The sequence below is a fragment of the Daphnia magna genome, linkage group LG8 (genome assembly GCF_020631705.1).
Source record: "Daphnia magna isolate NIES linkage group LG8, ASM2063170v1.1, whole genome shotgun sequence".
Lineage (NCBI taxonomy): Eukaryota > Metazoa > Arthropoda > Branchiopoda > Diplostraca > Daphniidae > Daphnia > Daphnia magna.
This window is the reverse complement of record NC_059189.1, coordinates 1,409,632-1,426,962: the sequence shown is the minus strand read 5'-3', so window position 1 is coordinate 1,426,962 and position 17,331 is coordinate 1,409,632. Positions and strand designations below refer to the sequence as shown.

The following is a 17,331-nucleotide window of genomic DNA, read 5'->3' as shown; positions in this document are numbered from 1 at the left end:
CGGAGAATGAATAAGCGGATATAAATGAAAGCAGCTAATTGCGCATCTTGTGACCTGCAAAATAAAAATACGCAGCTGTAAGGGACAATAAAACACGACAGCGACTGGTTGTTTATTCATAAAATGCCTAAGTGACTCACGGGGATTTAGGACATTTTATCCACATGGTACGATGACTAAACTGACCAATAGGATTCGTCCAAATTTCACAACTCTGATGCAACTAGAAAACGTTCGTGCCGACGCTCGGCTACTCCGCAAGTCCTGGATGCTTGTCTTTTATCTATTCGGGTTCCAACTTTGGCTACTAGATGTCTCTACTATAAAGGGGATCCTTATTTGTATCGTTCCAAATAGCAGGCACGCGAGAAAGGTTCCATGGTCAACGGATGTCTGGTATGCTAATATACGGTGAGGAATTCAGGATTTCTTTAAGCTAAAAACAAGCTTTCCAATGTGCTGAAGTACGCCTTTTCTGTTCTCCGATCCACCTTGAAACGCGCATTGGGGTCATCCTTAACCAGTTTTTAAAATGTAGAGGAAAAAAAAAAGTCTATGGGCGCAAGAATTTTAACGAAAATCCCTATTATACGTGTCTTCTTCACTATCACATTTGATTAATCATGCGATATTAACTGCTTTGAAGTTTTTACTTGTGAGTGTAGAGCAACTGACGATAATCTAAATTGATGAGGACGGAAAACGTAGAGTGCTAAGAATGCAAGTCAAGTTGAAATAACTAACGACGAAATAATGGCCTGCCACCTGTTTGTCGTTTCGAGACAAACTTTGAATCATTAAATAGATGACCAATTACAGTTCAGTTATAAACTGTACAAGCCCCCTCAAATGCGCAACCCAAACCAATTAATGAAAAAACTAACCTGACACGTAGTTCGTGTTTGAAGATAAAGTTCGATTTCCAAGTAGAACTGGCAAGATCATCATTTTTAGTCCGAACTCGTCCAATGATCTTGGTAGCTGCGACCTTCACAATAAGTCACTAAGCGGTAGTGCCTACAACACGTACGGTATTAGAAATTCGGTTAATTGGACAAATTAAGGAAAAAGAAATACCGGATGTTTCCGACTAGAAGGCGGTACAAGACTTTAGTCGGGTATTTGTATAATAACAAACCGATTGTGACGGCGTTAGTATTTTCACCTGGATCCCACCTGGAATTTGGAACAAAACTATAATTTTCTACGACAGTCATTACAACTTCTCCATGAGGGAAATACTTACTATAGTTCCACACGCAAGAGACCTTTTTGCTCGACCTGCCGGGATACCCAACAATAGACGATCAAACAGGATAGTCAATAGACTATAAAAAAAAAATTGTTTTAGTGAGATCTAGAAGAAGAAAAAAATACATCGATTTTGCGTTAAACCGTTTGTACTAATATCTAGAAAACAAGAAAAGGCATTAAAAAAGTGCCCAGGGCCTAAAAAGCCACCACTTGTTGGGCTAAATGAAACGTTCCCGTTACGCGTGAAAAAAAAATGAATAGTTGACAAAGTTTCGCCGGGAACATCGCCGCTAGCCAGATCGACAGTTACGATAAATGAATCTTACCTACCGAGTTACCATCCAGTGAACCTCACACTTCTCTTGGCTGCACATAGTGCAAGACGTACTCCACTTCTTAAGAATCGTTGCTAGAGAAAAAAAAATCAACTCTTCCTAGGAGGTTTCGTTGCCGTCACCATGTCGGCCAGGCGAATTGCGATTTCGTTGTTGATTGGATTCTTCGCTATGCTGAATGGCGTCCTCTCCGTTGATTCTCATGTAAGTTGTACGCGTCCAGTTTTCAGGCGAAACAACAGAATTAAACAAAATTTAACAATAGGATAAAGGACGTGTAAGAACACCTTTCAGCGAAGGTTTATCCATGGCGGAAGTTCGTTCGGCAATCCACAGAGCCATGTCCGGCCACGACACCAGAGTGCCCACACCTCGAGATATCCTTTCTGTCAACGTATCTGGAACTACTCTCAAGAATCCCATTTTGGATTTCACAGGTCTGTACCCACTGAAAGTTAAATACAAAATTAAATAGTTGATAAGACTTATACAGATGTTTTAATATATATTTACTAGAATCTTTCAATGTTGGCAAAAGCTGCCACGACATCTTGGTAACGCAGAAAGCGTCGCAGAGTGGTCTGTATCTCGTTCATCCTCCTAACATAGTTCAAGGTCCGTGGAAAGTTTATTGCGACCAGGAGTCCGAAGGCGGTGGATGGACGGTAATCTATAAATAGCATAAATAGTAAAAAAAAAACAACACTTTTGAATTCAAAAAAAAAAAAATTACTAAAAGGTATTTCAAGTAAGAGACGATGTCGAGCCGCACGAAAACTTCATGCGTAACTGGGAGGACTACAAATTGGGTTTTGGCGATTTTGATCGCGAATTCTGGCTAGGTTTTTTGTGCACGACACTGTCGAAGTAATTTTTAAATGTTTACTTACCAGATTTATCCTTGAACGAAAATAGGTAACATCCTTTTGTGGGCACTGACGAACAGTAATGACAACAAAAAATATGAACTAGCCATCAACCTAGAAGACTGGAGTGGCAATAAACGGTTTGCCCGTTATAAGGGTTTCCGAATTGGTCCGGAAAGCGATAAGTATCGTCTTTATTTCACTAAAATGTTCCTGGGCAACGCTGGTGACTCACTATTCAGTCACAACGGTCTTGCATTTTCCACATTCGACGTTGATAACGACAACCGTGAAGGGGAAGATTTTGCTGAGCGAAGCTGTGCCCGACTCTACAAGGTTCCTGCAATTTGTAAACAAAATATGATTTTTAGAACATTTTATTTAGATTTATTTAAATTACAGGGAGGTTGGTGGTATGGTAACTGCCACGACTCGAACCTCAATGGCTGGTACTTGGGTGGTCCGCATCGTAGCTTTGCTGATGGAATTAACTGGTATACTTGGAGCGGCTACAATTATTCCCTACGTCGCACCATGATGCGCTTCAGACCACAGAGTGAAAATTACACATCCACCGGTCCGACAATCGGAATCTCCGGCCCCGATAGTTATTCGCCGATGAAACCTGACAGCTATCTTCCCATGAAAGGCTACCGCACGGTGGAAGAAAGTTCTAGCGAACAGACAGACAAGGTGGATTCCGATCCCGCTTTAAATTCTACGAGCAACGCCTAATGTCCATATACACGCTCTACGCAATTGTTAACTATTTTAAATTTTTACAGTGAAATATTCCACTTGCACTGTATAGTTATTATTCTTCACAGAAATAAATATATTGACTCTGTTTTACACACACCAAATTGGTCTAAATAATTAATCGGGAACATATTAAATTGAAGAAAACAGCAGAAGACTCGGTAACACAAAATTAGTTTTTCAAAAGCTACAGCAATTGGGGTTCAAACTGTTACCACTGAAAAAAAAAATCCCTTAACCGGCACTACTAGAAGACAAACTAAAAAAAACCAACGACTTTTTTTTTTTTTTTTAAACTATCGCTATGTTAAATAGGTCGTTCCTAACCATTACACGCACGGTGATAAAACTAAAAACGCAGTTATATTTGCAACTCTAGTGGTTTTTTTAACCAAGTAAAACAACGGAAAATGAAAAAAAAAAAACAAAACAAAAAACAAAAAAACATCGTAAACGAGGAAGTTTCCTACCCATTTCCGAGCGATGGATAGGCCTTGTAAGAGGGTCACGGTGTTTCACTGAACTGTTTCATTATCATAATCATCTGAATCTTCAGCTGCTTTACGACAGAATGGAAAAAATTTAACTTAGACAAAAATTATGAACACATTTAACCTGTGGAAACAATAACATACCAGGCGGCTCCATGGATTGAGGAGGACCTGAGGAAGGGTGACTGCGAGCCAGAAACCGTGACGTCGGCCGGTCAGATTGGCTGCGCAATACGGGCGATTCGGTAACAGAGTCTCGAAGATCCATTTTTATCGAAGAAGCACGAATTCCATCACCTTTATCTAATTTTCGCTAATAATTTATAGAAAAAATGCGAATAATTGGTATGATAAAACACGGTTTCAGCTTTTTTCTTACTCGTTTCTCTGAGGGGTTTAGCCATGAGCTAGACGGAGAGGGAGGTATCTTAATCACACACGCGCTGCTTCCGCCATCACGTCGTTTCAGCTCTGCTGCTTTGGCCTAATAATAAATGTATTTTAAAATTAATTCAATTTAGAATAAACATCAAAAGGGAGCTATTAATTACAAAAGCGTTTGCTTTTTGTAGAAGATTCAAAGTTTCCTTGTTATCCGTTGAACCTGTGGTTGATTCTCCGCTCTTTGTAAAAAAGTACAGTATTTTTATGACAAGTATCTCATTACACAGTTAGGGAATTTCTTACATTTTGAGAAGCAAGGTCCGTGTAGACGGAAGAAGAAGGTTGCTTTAGAATTGGCCGTAACGCGCGAGGTTCTGTGTCATCTGGGAGTCCACCAGGTTGAGGTGTAAAGGAAGCCTAAACGCCCGTAGTTTAATATGTGGAACAACCTTAATAAGGGAAAAGTTCCAGGAACTCTAGGTCTTGCTAACCTGTTCCCGTTCGGTTTCCAATTTCCGCTCAAGAATGCTGACCGTTAATTCAAGATCAGCAATCTTTCTTTCAGCTGATGCCATCATCTTCTGGGCCTCTTCGTATTCGTCGTTCACATTCTCAAGTTCTAGACTTTTCAAATTCAATGCTGTTTTTAAGGTTTCGATTTCATTTTTTGCTCTTTGTTTAAATAAGTCCCCTTCTATTCGACCAGATTCTGCCTATATTATGTAATTTTAGAACTTGACCGGAAGCAATTGCTCACCATAGGTACCTGCGCAGGGTTAAGAGACTTGAGGGTCACGTCGTCCAGGGCTTTTTCAAGTTCTTCTAATCTCTTTTCCTTGTACTGAAGCTCTATAGATTTTGCCGTCAGCTGACATTTCAACTCAGCAATCTCTTTATCCAAGTCTGTTTTTAATCGCTGCGACTCCTGCTGGCAAGAAAGAGCGGCTTCTAGTTCGACTTCCTTTTTGTTAAGCTCAAGCTGAAGCTCGTGATTTTTATCTTCAAAAATTGCCAACTATAAAAAACAACATATCTAGTTAAGAGGGGTTGGCAGTTTTATAGCAATGAGGCGTTAAACATTAGTACCTTATCGAGGTTCAGAGATTTTAGCTTCAATTCGTTGAGCACGCATTCTGTTTCCTCAAGCTTCTTTTCCTTGCACTGGATTTCTGTGCACTTTGTTGCCAGGTGACACTTCAGCTCACTTATCTCTTTTTCTAACTCGGCGATAACTCGAAGCGAATTTTCGTGGCCAACAACAGTTTCTTCTAATCCACGAGCCTTTTTTTCCAGGTCTCGATGGCGCTCAACCAAAATTGTCAGTTCTTTAGCAAGATCATCCGTTTTTGTTGTTTTCTCATCCAGGATTTCTTGACAGGTCTGTGATTTGAAAATAAAAATAAATAAAATAAAATAAATACTGCAAAACCTAATGCTCGATTAGTGGCCTTGGCCTATTTTTTAAATCGAAATTAAAGGGGGCGTACAGTAAGCTGCTGTACTAACTCTTGAGTTTCTGATATTTTTTGGCACGTTTTTTTTCTTTCCTCTTCTAACTGCTTGTTTAATCCATCCAGTGTTTTCTCGAGTCGATCTTTGTGACTTGTGCAGTCAACTAATGCTTCGCTGGTCGAATTGTATTTCTTTTCGAGCAAGCCATATCGGTCCTGCAATGCCGCTCTATCCTTGGTAAGGATATTCAAAGAATGTTTGATCTAGAAACATTAGTTTAATTAATTAATATAAATGTGTCATACAGTTCTATGAAATTCATTTTACGTCTTCGTATGTGGAAACTGCTTGTTGCATTGACACCAGTTTGTCACGTATCAGATTAAGCTCCTTTTCTTTTGTGTCATTTATGCTGTTGAGTTGTTTAATATGTTCGATCGAATTGGCAATTTCAGCACGAAGTTCCGATGTATCTTGAAACTGAATGATAAGCTGCTCCGCCTCACAGCGCATGGCATCAATCTTGGCATCCTTTTCATCAATGCTTCGTTTAAATTCATTCCTCAGCTGTATTTCCTTCCTTTCGTAATGAATTTTTTGTAGATTTTCAAAATTTGAGAGCCAGGTTTCTTTGTCTTTTCGGGTGTCTTCAATAATCAGTGCAGTGTCGGCAAAAATATTCTTTACTTCCGCGTAAAGTTGATCGACTTTCTGCAATTCCTTTTCTACATGTTGGTGTGAATTCTAAGTTAAATAGGAGTGTTGTTAGGTATTCTAAAAGATGATAAAAATAATGTTGTACTCGCAGTTTCTGGTTAACGTGTTGTAGCTGCTCTATTTCTCCGGCAGAAGTATCCAGTCGGGCTTTAAGATTTCTGATTTCAGCTGTGGCTAGCTCCAGCTGCGCTTGAATATCGCGGTTGCGAAGTTCCTGACGTTGGCAAAAGTTGGTTATATTATCTAAAGAGGAATTAAGTAAATCGCATGGTCCTGAGTTGTTGACTTCAAATACAGTCGTCGTCGTTTCATCAATAGAAGGGTTTGCTGGTGGTCTGGAAAGTCTTTGGGGGAAAGGCATTTGACTTCCTGAGATATTTGCTCTTGAATTGATAGTGGGCTGATCATTCATACCCCTGAGACGCAGTGGAGCATATCTAAATAAGAAATTTTGAGAGCTTCCCCGTTGAGACATTGTAACTGTTATTTTCAAATAGCTTTACAACCACCTATATGAACAACAAACATAATATATATTTAATATCAGGACAAATTGAAGTAAAGCATATCATGGTCATTCTGGGACGTAGCATTGCTATAAGATCTCTTTCCAACTTATTGAAGAGTGTAGGTGGCAGGGTATACAAATTCATATATCATTTCCTTTCTAAGACCAGAAGATGAGACCAGAAACGAGTCAATCATTGGTGTAGGCCAACCAAAGTACGAACGTCCAATATTATTGCCATACCATCAAGCAAAAGTAAAAAGAAAAAGGGTTATCCTCTAACAGGGATGATGCACATGTGCTAAAAGCCTTCCTGAGAACGCAAAACATGAACAAAGCGAAACTTACCCTCCAAAATATGACGTAATGCCCAAATAAACAAAGGAAAACAAGCGGCACGCTGGAGTGACTAGGTAAGGCACGTTGCAGTTAACTTATAAGAGGGCGGGAAAAAGATTTCCATTTAGGCTACTACATGCTACGTTGCACTTAAGTATTCAAATAAATTTAATTGAATTAAATAAATTCTTTAAAAGTCGACAGTACAGCACCTTTTAGAAGAAAACAATGGACAATGAAAATTGTTTTACTAAGGCAGTTAATTTTATTTAGGAATATCAACGAATCTAGAATTCTAGATCAGTGCCGAGGTTGCCGACCACGTGTTTCTGCTTGGATCTCCCAAAGGGATTATGGAGTAGGGAAATAGGGATCCAACCTAGGGATCCAACCCAACCTATGGGGACCAAAGTTTAATACGGTTAATATCCCAAAATAAATAAAAAGTTATACATAAAAAACATTGCTAATTAAAAAAATAATAATTCCTGGATCATTGAAAGTGCATTAAATTGTTTTCAGTTTCCCTAATTTGAGTGGACTACGTGTAATTAACAGTAGCAAGTTCCAAGTTGACATAGTTAAAGTAAAGATAACGTATAAACAAAATCAATTTACACTACATTTTTCTTTGGGTGGGGGGTTAATCCTTCTCCTAAATAAATTTGAGAAGGACCTCCAGAAACTGAGTTGGTTTTTCAGCATGAACCCAGTGACCAGCACCAGTGATATATTGAAATTCGGCACTGGGAAATATCGTTCTTATTGCGTTATGGTCTGCCGGTCTAAAGTGAAAAATCAAATAGTATAGAAATATTTAAAAAGATAGCATTTTTTATTGTGTATACTTGACGTAGTCCGATTTTTCTCCTGCAATGAAAAGTGTGGGACCAATATAATTTTCATCTTTTGAAGGGAAATGCCCAATTATGTTTGGCAAATTTTGAATGATCGATTTAAGATTAACGCGCCAGCGGTATCTCCCATTATCCTCCACAAGATTTGTTAGAAGAAACTGCCTCAACAGACTGTCCTTTTACGACCAAATAAGCTATTGGGTAGTGGCATAAAATACATGTGTGGTACACGATCTAAATATTACACGTACTTTAACGACGACTTGCAGCTGTTCGTCAACTATTTTTCGGGCAGTAGCACGCTTTAGTTGGTCTCCTAAATTTATGTGTTCCATCAAAGTCAAGAACTCAGTCATTAACTTTGCCCCAGGGCTAACATTGACAGGAGATATATCAACAACCACAAGTTTGTCAACTAAAGATGGCTACAAGTAAATCGGTAACAGCCAACATAATATAAATATTAACAAAAATACCTTGTTCAATGCAAGCTTCATCATTGCTCTTCCTCCCATTGAATGGCCAACCATGATGGCTTTTGGTATTTCTAAATCTTCCATTAATTTAACTAAATCTTTGGATAAGACTTCATAGTCAAGTATGCTGCTATGAGGGCTGTCACCGTGATTTCTTGCATCAGGAACAATGACCTAATTCAGAAAAGCAGGTCTCTGTACAGTACAACATATAGATTGCCATAAAAATGTACTACCTTTTTGCCAGTCTTACTGTGAATAGCTTTGCCCAGAGATGCCCAATTTTTTCTTGATCCCAGCAGCCCATGCTGTATAATAATAGGTGTGGCAGTACTGGGTGGTACAATATAGGAATTTGTTCCTTCATATGAGGTGTAGGCAAGTTTCACAGGTCCATTCCATCTATAGCAACCCAGAGGAAACAGAGCAAGCAATAAGTTTGGCGCCCATTTATTTGCTTTAATGATAGTAACGTACCGTGTAGCGGTTGACTGTATACACCTTGTGTTCTTTACGGTAAATGATTCAGGGGAAAGAATAGATTTCGCCGGTTTGTTCTTAAAGAAAACTTGGATATGACGAAACATTTGTGTTTGAAAAGAATTTGCCATTTGGACACACGTAGTGACTTCAAGTTAACAATGTTTACATCTGGTAAGAAGAAATTCGGAAACTATCGATTAGTATCGATCTTTAGTTGATCGCAAAATTGACAATTTGTTTAAAAATGCAAAAATGTCGCATTTTCTTTTCAGCTATAACGCCTCACCCTAGAGAACTTTAATTTACTTGACGAACTGGCAGATCACTACATACTTGATACTTTAAAGGGTTATACCTATTTTTAACAAATTTGGGGTTATAAATTTCCTTTCTGACATCTTGTGGTTTCTGTCTTGTCAAACCTGCCTACCTCTCCGGAGACAAAGGATAGTACAAAGTCTTTCTTATGGTTGTTTGAGTAGGCCTATCTTATTTGATAACGCTCTCAAAAAGATTATTAGGATAGCAGGAGCATAATACGGTTGTTTCTCGGTCCTGAAAACAAGGAATGCCGGTGCTGCTTTTAGTAGGGCAAGAAAATGGGTGGAGCTGCAAGTGCAAGCTGCTGGGACAGCGATCATTTTCTTTCCAATTGTATGGCAACGTCTCAGATCCACTCAGTATTTGTCGGCTGGTGTCGAAGAGTTGCTGAAGTGAGTAACCGAAAAGGGGGTGGGACATCTTCGATTAACGTTGCTGAAGTACGTTTGATAAAAATAACGATTTACAGCGTTATTTCCTTTAAGTTGTCTAAATTTAGTTCATTTTTCTCGTGAATAACTGGTGACGCTCTTTAAACTGTGCATGCAAGACAAGCAAGTAAACCAGTGACCGGTCGGCGAAGTTTTAGCGCTCGTTGTGTTCTGACAAATCGTCGTTCAAAAAGCCGAGTTGGTGAAAATGTTGAATAAAGCCATTCTTCCAGTGTCTTCTTAAATACCTTAAACTCAGGCGTTGTTTAAAAACTGTTGGTGTATTTGTCTTAACTTTATTTTTAAAAATGGCCAGGGATTATGATCATCTTTTCAAGTTACTTATAATTGGTGACAGTGGTAAGGTTCTTACATATTACAAACTGCAAGTCACATTAGCAACCTTTTTTTTTCTATTATTCTAGGTGTTGGGAAAAGCTCTCTATTGCTCCGTTTTGCAGACAACACTTTTTCTGGGAATTATATTACAACCATAGGTGTAGATTTTAAAATCCGAACCATATTACTCAATGGTGAACGTGTCAAGTTACAAATCTGGGACACTGCAGGACAAGTAAGTGTGTGAGAAGATAGTTGGTTGTATGCAAAAAATAAATATTTTTTTTTGTTTTGATCTCCCTATAGGAAAGGTTTCGCACAATTACATCAACGTAAAATGCAGAAAGATTTCATGAAGGTGCAGATATTTATGCTATTGTCTTCTTGCAGGTACTACAGGGGAACTCATGGTGTAATAGTAGTGTATGATGTCAGTAGCGGGGAGTCCTTTGCAAATGTGAAAAGATGGTTGCATGAAATAGAGCAAAATTGTGATGTTGTCAACCGAATATTAGGTAAGTTGTAATCACTAGTATCAAATTGTTGATGTTTTAAAACATTTTTACCAAATCAGTCGGAAACAAAGATGACATGCCAGACCGGAAAGTTGTCTTAACAGAAGATGCTCAAAGATTTGCTAGCCAAATGGGTATACAGCTCTTTGAAACGAGCGCCAAAGACAACAAGAATGTGGAGGAAATGTTTAATGCCATTACCCAACAAGTTTTACTCACGAAGAAAGAACAAAAGGAGCAAGCCAGCAACTTGAACGACACTATCACAGTCGGCAAAGGCAGAAAACCGACAAAGAAAAGCAAATGCTGCTGAAAAGTAATCTTTAGTTGATGCTATTATCTAGAGTTATTTCAACAATCTATCAAATTTAGTGTTGGTCCATCTCCACTCTTTCTTGGCGGCACTAACGCTCAAATAGGGTCGTGCTGTGACGCAAAATCATTGGTTTACGACAAAGTTCTACTAGACACTCCAACCCTTATCCGTTGAGATAGAGGCATCCAAAAACAAAAATTAGTTTCTTTGTGTCACCCACCTCTATTCTACTCCCGGATTTGATTTCATTTAACATGTTTTTTTTTGTTTTTTTTTTTTTCTTCATTTTTGCTTGTTCGTAATTTCTTTTTCGATCTTCTTTTAAAAATGAATTTTTTTTGTGTCTAGTGGCGTTACTGATTACTAAGCAAACATCTTGTGCGCCTTGCGATTGGTGTGTTCCATTGTCGTGTACAGCTTTCAGTCCATTGGAGTAAAGTCGCCGTTTGTAGTTTCCTTCAATATCATGTTAGCAAAGGCGGTTTGTTTTCCTTTCTCTCTTCTCTCTTTTTTTTCTCTCTCTCTTATGGAATTCGTTTTGATAATGTTTTATTCCTAAGCAGTCCTGCATTACCACCTATTCGCTCGTCTTCATCTATTGAAATATAAATTGATATGGGCATTCCAAGTAAATTAAACCTATCATGTAACATTTTCCTATTTGTTACTAGTTGTCGGGTGTCTTATCTAATCTGTTTTGCAGGATGACATAAATACTCGTCTATTCTCCTCATCATAATTGGATTGGAAAGCGTTATTTAGTTGATATCGAAGGATGGATCAATACTATTCAAGGTTATATGTGCAAACGTACCCAGGCTACCCTCTGAATTTTGTTAAGGAAACCAAACAACACTGTGTGCCTCCTAATCTGGAAGTTGGATCGATCGCTGTTGACTTCTTATTACAGTGCGTGGTCCTATTACTACTCTCTGGTCTGCGACAGGCAATTAACGATCATGGAGGCAAGTGGTACTTCAGGCCTATAAAACTTGGTGAAGTACTAGTCACAACATGCAATTTTTTATTGCATTCATAAAAGCCTAGTACCCGAAAATGGGCTATGTCACGTTGACTATAATAATATTTGACTAAACAAAGTTTAAGCGAGGCAGCATTAAGTGATCCTCAACTCATTTCCTTAATAATAAGACAATGATTCACCCAGCAGGGGTCGTATTTGGACACCCAACCGTGGACGCATATTGATGTGTAAAGAAGTTATATTTTTCTGATTGAACCGGTTTTATAATCTTCTTTGTCTTGCTGTAAAGCAAAAGACAGTAACGAAGATTAATAAGAGACGCTTGCCAAGTGAACTTGAAATGCCCGTCACACCTGCCGACGGCTGTGTACGTGCCTCTTGATATATGATACACGTTTTCACATCTGTCGACGACCGGGAGCTAGCGTGTGAAGCACTAGCCTAGCCAGCTTGAGAAGTGTGCGACTTGCGGCTTTATATCCTTTCAATCGTTGGTTCCTCGTGTTGTGCCACTTGGGCGATGACGTGGGTATTTTCGTGTTCCGTTACACTAGAACCTTCGATAAACCGTTTTTTTTTTGTACATTTTATATAGATTATTGGGTCAGTCCCAAAGAAGGGACAGCCTTAATAACATGCACTTTAACGGCCAAAGTTTCATACGTATTCATCTCTTAAGCTGTCAAACACGTAGCTTGTGCTTCCATCAGCCACACTTTTTAAGTTTAACGTATATGTCTATGCCTATTCCAGTAACTTTCTGTTGGAAATCTTTTTGAATTTTTTCAATAAACTCAGTTTTAGAAACGAAAATTCTTGAGTTCGTCGAAACTATCGATGCATGCTCTCAGGTCACCTCTTCCCACTATTTATCATCAATTCATCATCACTAGCCATTTGCTAGCTCAACATTAACAAAAAAAAACAATAAAAACGGAACACGTAGCTTATAACATATCTCAATGATTTCATTGCGGAATTTTTTTAGATCAGCGAATCCTCTGACGCGTAATAATAACTCTTTATAGCTGTAAAGATTGTGTTCACGTGGTGGAAGAACACTTTGGTAGCATGCTAGCAGCTGACTCGAAGTGAGACGTCAATGGAAGTAGATTTCTGCACGAAAAAAAAAAAGGATGTTTGATTACGGTACATTAATCATTTCATATTCATCATGCAGAGATGGATGTAGCTTGTAACGATTACCTGAGGAGCTTTAGGATTCACTTTCCTCAGCCTTTTGTCTTCTCACGAGCACGTTGGACAAAGGAGGACTTAGTTGATTTTTCCGTTTGATTTCTCAATCATTACTTCTTTCTTTCAACCAACGCTAGATGGCCTAGTATTTCGCACATGCCACATCGTGTCGTCTGCTTGTTAGTAAGGGGTAAGGGGAAAACTAGATTGTTAAGAATACAATTTTCACAAAAATAAAATACCCAGTCAAGGTAAATCATCTATTTTATTTGTAATAGAGAATACTTTGCACTTAGTATTTTTACTTTTTCTTTCAGATGTCATCTTGGACTGCGCTTCGCAGTTTTGCCCAGGTCGCAAGTGTTCATATCGGAAACCGGTGCATGATCCAACAGCAACAGAGACTGATTTGCAGTTTGACGCCCGTTGGCTCTTCCCTGCTAGTTTCTCGTGTGCCTTTGTTAAATCAGCAGAGGTTTGCGGCAAGAAAAGGAACAAGAGAACGTAAAGGCAAGAAGAAGGTCAAAGCAGAAATTGCCAAGAAAGAAGAGTTTGTTCCCTACAAAGTAAAACTAGCTAGACTGCATGTGCCAGAAGGTCCAAGGCGCCTTGTTGAAATAAACAAACCAGAAGTAGTTGACGATGTGTACTTTACAAAACACTTTATGAATGTACCCATAAGTCTGGTGGATGCAGTGCAATTCCATCGTGAAACAAACCACCCCTCTGTTTATGATAGTCCCGAGGCCTTGGTTACCATGAAAGTGGAACTTAACATGCAACTTGAAAAGAAGAATCGATACTTGGACAACTTCTCCAGAATAGTGCTTTTACCCCACAGTTTTGAATATCAACCAGTACGCAAGGTACTTGCATTTTGCAAAACTCAAGAAACACAGGAGGATGCAACCAAAGCCGGTGCTGATGCAGTCGGTGGTCTCGATCTCGTTAAACGCATACAGGTATTATCACCCCACCTCTAGTCTTAAAGGATATATTATCGGTTATTAAACTTTCTTTATTTTTATTTCTAGTCTGGAGAAGTGCCTCTTTCCGATTACGATTACTTTGTTGCGCACACTAACATGATGGCAGAAATTCTTCCATTAAGAGGGCTCTTAAAAAGAAAACTGCCCAACGTTAAGAATGGTAAATTATGGAAATCAATTGTGATTTATTGTTTTATCCGAATTCCGCGGAGACATCGATTTTCTAAATCTAATTTATGCATTAGGCTCCGTGGGAGTCGATATGCCAAAGATGATTCAACTTTTTTCGAAAGGCATAGAATTTGCCAGTACCAGGGATGCCTACGAACTTGATTACGGGTTGGTAGAAGTCCCTTTTGGAAGGGTAAGCACACGTTTTCTCGTCTATCCTTGTTCAGCCACTGGCAATCAACCAAGTGGCTTTATAACAGTGCAATTAATTCGAAAGGGAATGTTTTATGTATACAAATTTTTTCCGGGTGTTTGGAATGCACGCAGTTGACCATGCCAATGGAGGAGCTGGAGGCTAATTTCTCCATCATTCTGAAGGACATCGAATCTTGTCGAGCAAGAACTTCTGGATCTTTCGTCACTCGCTGCTACGTGCTTTCTCCTCCATCTCCCGAATATTTCGTCGTGAAGACAGAGGCTTACATAAAGAAGAAAGCAGAGGACACTTCATCTTCGTCCTCGTCTGATGACGATAGCGACAACGAGAACGAAAAACCCGACGAAGAAGAAGGACAGAATACATCTCGGGCCCGAGTTGCTAAGCAGTAAATAGAAAGCCAAGTTATTTTGAACGACAAAGGAGCGAAAAGATACGCTTTACTTGAAAATAGAACTTAGTCATCCAGTTGATAATAAGGCTCTTTCTTTGTCTGGGTGTATGTGCGTAAATCTTAATGTTTGATTTCGCCGTAACTCTAGTGGACTTCTTTATTGAAATGTCTTGATGCTTCCGGGTGGAGAGAGTGGCCTGGGGCTGTGAAATGTGCCAACTGAGAAAACGAACTCTTAAGAGAGAGAGAGAGAGAGAGAGAGACCTTTTCGGCGTTTTGTTCTTCTTTTCCTTTCACCTCATCAGACGCGGTTGAACGTGAGCCACTTTCTCCTAGTCGGCCGATTGCTCAACCATCCACACGACCCGACTTACCATTCTCTGCTTGGCTAAAAAGGAAAAGGAAAACACCTGAGCTTCTAGCGTGATAGAAGAAAACAACGAAGAGGAGGGATGTTAACGCATCGAAAAGAAAGCCAAAAAGAAGTTGGGACGAAAAAACAAAAATTAAACCAACGAGTTGTCGAGTCAATGATTCGTCGGCTGGCTGATCTGGGCAACCTATTGCCAACGGGATGGCTCATTGGTTTGCCTCGGCCAGATTTTCTATCGTGCACGAAAGTCACCATTCTCTCCGTTTGGTCGCTTTCGTCAAGTTTTCGCGCATGGCCTCAGAGAAATTGCGGCTTTGCGAATGTATTTTATTATTTTTTTTTTTATTTAAAAAATTTTATTTTTTTTTGGAACGACGCCCGTCCTGGCAGATAGCCCAAGCGAACTCCCCCCAAATGGCGAATGGTAATCGAGTCGGAACAGAAAAGAGACAGGGCTACCGCAGCTTTCTCTCTGCAAAAAAAAAAAAAACAGATTCCGGAGAGCTGGAGAAGAAAAATGAAACAGATAGAAATGCAAAAGGTGAAGCTATTGTGTTTCTTTTCTCTTTCTCGTTTACCTTTCTATCAGGTATCGCGGGGGACTTCCCTGCCAGCATATGGAACACGTTTGAAGAAAAGAGGTAAATCGGAGCCCCCCACATTTGGCAGGTGTTAAAGAGACAAACGAAAGCGTTGTAAACAGCGTTTCGTGCAACAGTCGAAATTGAAAACAATGTTCCATTGCATTCGTGCATTGTTAGAAAGCTGGGACGTTGTTTACGTCTTTGGCTTACGTTTCTCTCTCTCTAGCCAAAAACTGTTGTCGATGTGTCGATGTTTTGTTTGCTTATGTGTTGCACCTGCTGATTCTTAGAGACACCATTTCCTATTATACGCAGGAGAAATACCTGCGTGTATAAAATATGTTTGGTCAGTGAACTCACGTCTTTCTAAAGCTATTTCTTTCTGGGATTTAGTGCTGGAGATAAGTGGGAGGATAAAAGAACGTGGAACGCGCACTACAAAATTGGGCAAGAAATTTTTGGCTTCAAAAACTTTCTCCAGTCACGTTCATGAAGGCTGATGAACGTCGAGAAAAGAGTTCATTGAGTGTTTCCATCTTATCAGCTGGAAGCGACTCCTTCAAACAGCCTTGTCCATCAAATAATCGTGGCTGGAATACGAAAACTGGATGCCGAAGCAGCACCTTTTTTTTTTCTTGATTAAACAAAACTTTCGGGTGGAACACGTCCTCGTACTTATCGATGCGCATAACAGATGTTTAAAAGGGGTGTTAATAGAGATACGCGTGAATAATTGAAGATGGTAATAGTAGACTACGCTTAAATTTAAAGGGTGGATCGAAAATTTTGGAAATTAACCAATCCAGTTTAGTCGCAGACGAATTCATTCGTCGCCTGAACTTCCCGTTAGACGCAACTGTTGTACACGTTACGGGTAATGATCGTGGTAGTATGGCTTTTGAGACTATAATGATATTATGTTTATGGTTGCACGCTCAGATGGACGCACTTCCGCTAAACTGGACCTTCTTAATGCAAAGGACTCTTGCAAGCTGTTATTCTTTGCTGCGGGATGGCCGATCGTTTAAGCATCGCGTCCAAGGAACTAAGCTCCGTTTTTGTTTGTTTCTAATTTCCCCTTCGATGATTGGCCGTTTGACTGCTGAGTACAAAGTGGACATGCGTGCATACCAGTCTTACAAACTCGCTTATTATTTATTCATTTTTCTTGTTTATCATCGTAGCAGATCGACCGCAATTTTGTTATGCTATTTATCAGGAAAAACGTCTCAACAACAATTTCGATTACATCTGACAAGGATGTACGCTTTGCACCGAACTAGTCAACCAGGATGTAGGGCTGATTTCACCTTCACGTCGTGTAGATGCCAACGTCTTCTCACTTTAATGCATACATATATATATATATATAGCAAACCGTTGTTTGTTCTGAAAGCCGGAGCTTGATGCTGACATCACGAACGCCCTGATTCTACACGGTTATGCGGGGGGGTTGGGGGGGCAAAACAGATGGGACTTTTTGTTTCGTTTCTTTTTGTTTTGTTTTTTTGCGTCACAAAAATTCCATTCACCTCGATAATGTCAACGTGTGAAAAATGGCCCGTTTTTTTTTGGCAC

At 39.4% G+C, this 17,331-nt stretch overlaps 5 protein-coding genes and 1 long non-coding RNA gene across 10 annotated transcripts; 4 read left to right on the top strand and 2 right to left on the bottom strand.

The window, feature by feature from the left end:
* The first annotated feature begins 1,589 nt into the window (after nucleotides 1-1,589).
* On the top strand, nucleotides 1,590-3,318 carry LOC116929311 (techylectin-5B). Its single transcript, XM_032936498.2, has 6 exons — nucleotides 1,590-1,793; nucleotides 1,855-2,026; nucleotides 2,106-2,254; nucleotides 2,329-2,431; nucleotides 2,505-2,791; nucleotides 2,858-3,318. Exons 1-6 carry the CDS (start codon nucleotides 1,713-1,715, stop codon nucleotides 3,188-3,190), a joined length of 1,125 nt encoding a protein of 374 aa, XP_032792389.2. The 5' UTR covers nucleotides 1,590-1,712; the 3' UTR covers nucleotides 3,191-3,318.
* On the bottom strand, nucleotides 3,264-7,243 carry LOC116929304 (myosin-11). Of its 3 annotated transcripts, none has more exons than XM_032936486.2 (12): nucleotides 7,115-7,242; nucleotides 6,344-6,767; nucleotides 5,869-6,285; nucleotides 5,577-5,804; nucleotides 5,176-5,469; nucleotides 4,856-5,104; nucleotides 4,581-4,802; nucleotides 4,393-4,506; nucleotides 4,257-4,328; nucleotides 4,085-4,189; nucleotides 3,850-4,018; nucleotides 3,264-3,773 (listed from the first exon to the last, which is right to left on the bottom strand). In XM_032936486.2, the coding sequence occupies exons 2-12, from the start codon at nucleotides 6,731-6,733 to the stop codon at nucleotides 3,730-3,732; spliced, it is 2,304 nt and encodes a 767-aa protein (XP_032792377.2). In that variant the 5' UTR covers nucleotides 6,734-6,767; nucleotides 7,115-7,242; the 3' UTR covers nucleotides 3,264-3,729. The 3 variants fall into 3 exon arrangements, with proteins under 3 accessions (XP_032792377.2, XP_032792378.2, XP_032792379.2); XM_032936487.2 differs by having other exon boundaries at nucleotides 3,264-3,770; XM_032936488.2 differs by lacking the exon at nucleotides 4,257-4,328 and having other exon boundaries at nucleotides 7,115-7,243.
* Nucleotides 5,141-7,503, top strand: LOC116929324. Its single transcript, XR_004397791.2, has 4 exons — nucleotides 5,141-5,277; nucleotides 5,383-5,467; nucleotides 5,667-5,778; nucleotides 7,379-7,503. It is a non-coding gene; the product is annotated as an uncharacterized LOC116929324 (long non-coding RNA).
* Nucleotides 7,348-9,439, bottom strand: LOC116929312 (protein ABHD11). 2 transcript variants are annotated; one of them, XM_032936500.2, is made up of 8 exons: nucleotides 9,208-9,439; nucleotides 8,916-9,089; nucleotides 8,675-8,840; nucleotides 8,439-8,612; nucleotides 8,214-8,387; nucleotides 7,954-8,138; nucleotides 7,729-7,890; nucleotides 7,348-7,502 (listed from the first exon to the last, which is right to left on the bottom strand). In XM_032936500.2, exons 2-7 carry the CDS (start codon nucleotides 9,047-9,049, stop codon nucleotides 7,761-7,763), a joined length of 963 nt encoding a protein of 320 aa, XP_032792391.1. In that variant the 5' UTR covers nucleotides 9,050-9,089; nucleotides 9,208-9,439; the 3' UTR covers nucleotides 7,348-7,502; nucleotides 7,729-7,760. The 2 variants fall into 2 exon arrangements, with proteins under 2 accessions (XP_032792391.1, XP_032792390.1); XM_032936499.2 differs by lacking the exon at nucleotides 7,348-7,502 and having other exon boundaries at nucleotides 7,637-7,890.
* Nucleotides 9,440-9,622: 183 nt separating this feature from the next.
* On the top strand, nucleotides 9,623-11,481 carry LOC116929320 (ras-related protein Rab-35). Of its 2 annotated transcripts, none has more exons than XM_032936507.2 (6): nucleotides 9,623-10,033; nucleotides 10,099-10,247; nucleotides 10,319-10,344; nucleotides 10,403-10,527; nucleotides 10,587-10,843; nucleotides 10,947-11,481. In XM_032936507.2, exons 1-5 carry the CDS (start codon nucleotides 9,982-9,984, stop codon nucleotides 10,838-10,840), a joined length of 606 nt encoding a protein of 201 aa, XP_032792398.1. In that variant the 5' UTR covers nucleotides 9,623-9,981; the 3' UTR covers nucleotides 10,841-10,843; nucleotides 10,947-11,481. The 2 variants fall into 2 exon arrangements, with proteins under 2 accessions (XP_032792398.1, XP_032792400.1); XM_032936509.2 differs by having other exon boundaries at nucleotides 9,625-10,033; nucleotides 10,900-11,481.
* A 1,641-nt stretch (nucleotides 11,482-13,122) lies between these two features.
* Nucleotides 13,123-14,873, top strand: LOC116929310 (39S ribosomal protein L1, mitochondrial). Its single transcript, XM_032936497.2, has 5 exons — nucleotides 13,123-13,276; nucleotides 13,343-13,987; nucleotides 14,060-14,174; nucleotides 14,260-14,378; nucleotides 14,513-14,873. Exons 2-5 carry the CDS (start codon nucleotides 13,343-13,345, stop codon nucleotides 14,792-14,794), a joined length of 1,161 nt encoding a protein of 386 aa, XP_032792388.1. The 5' UTR covers nucleotides 13,123-13,276; the 3' UTR covers nucleotides 14,795-14,873.
* Nucleotides 14,874-17,331: the final 2,458 nt, after the last annotated feature.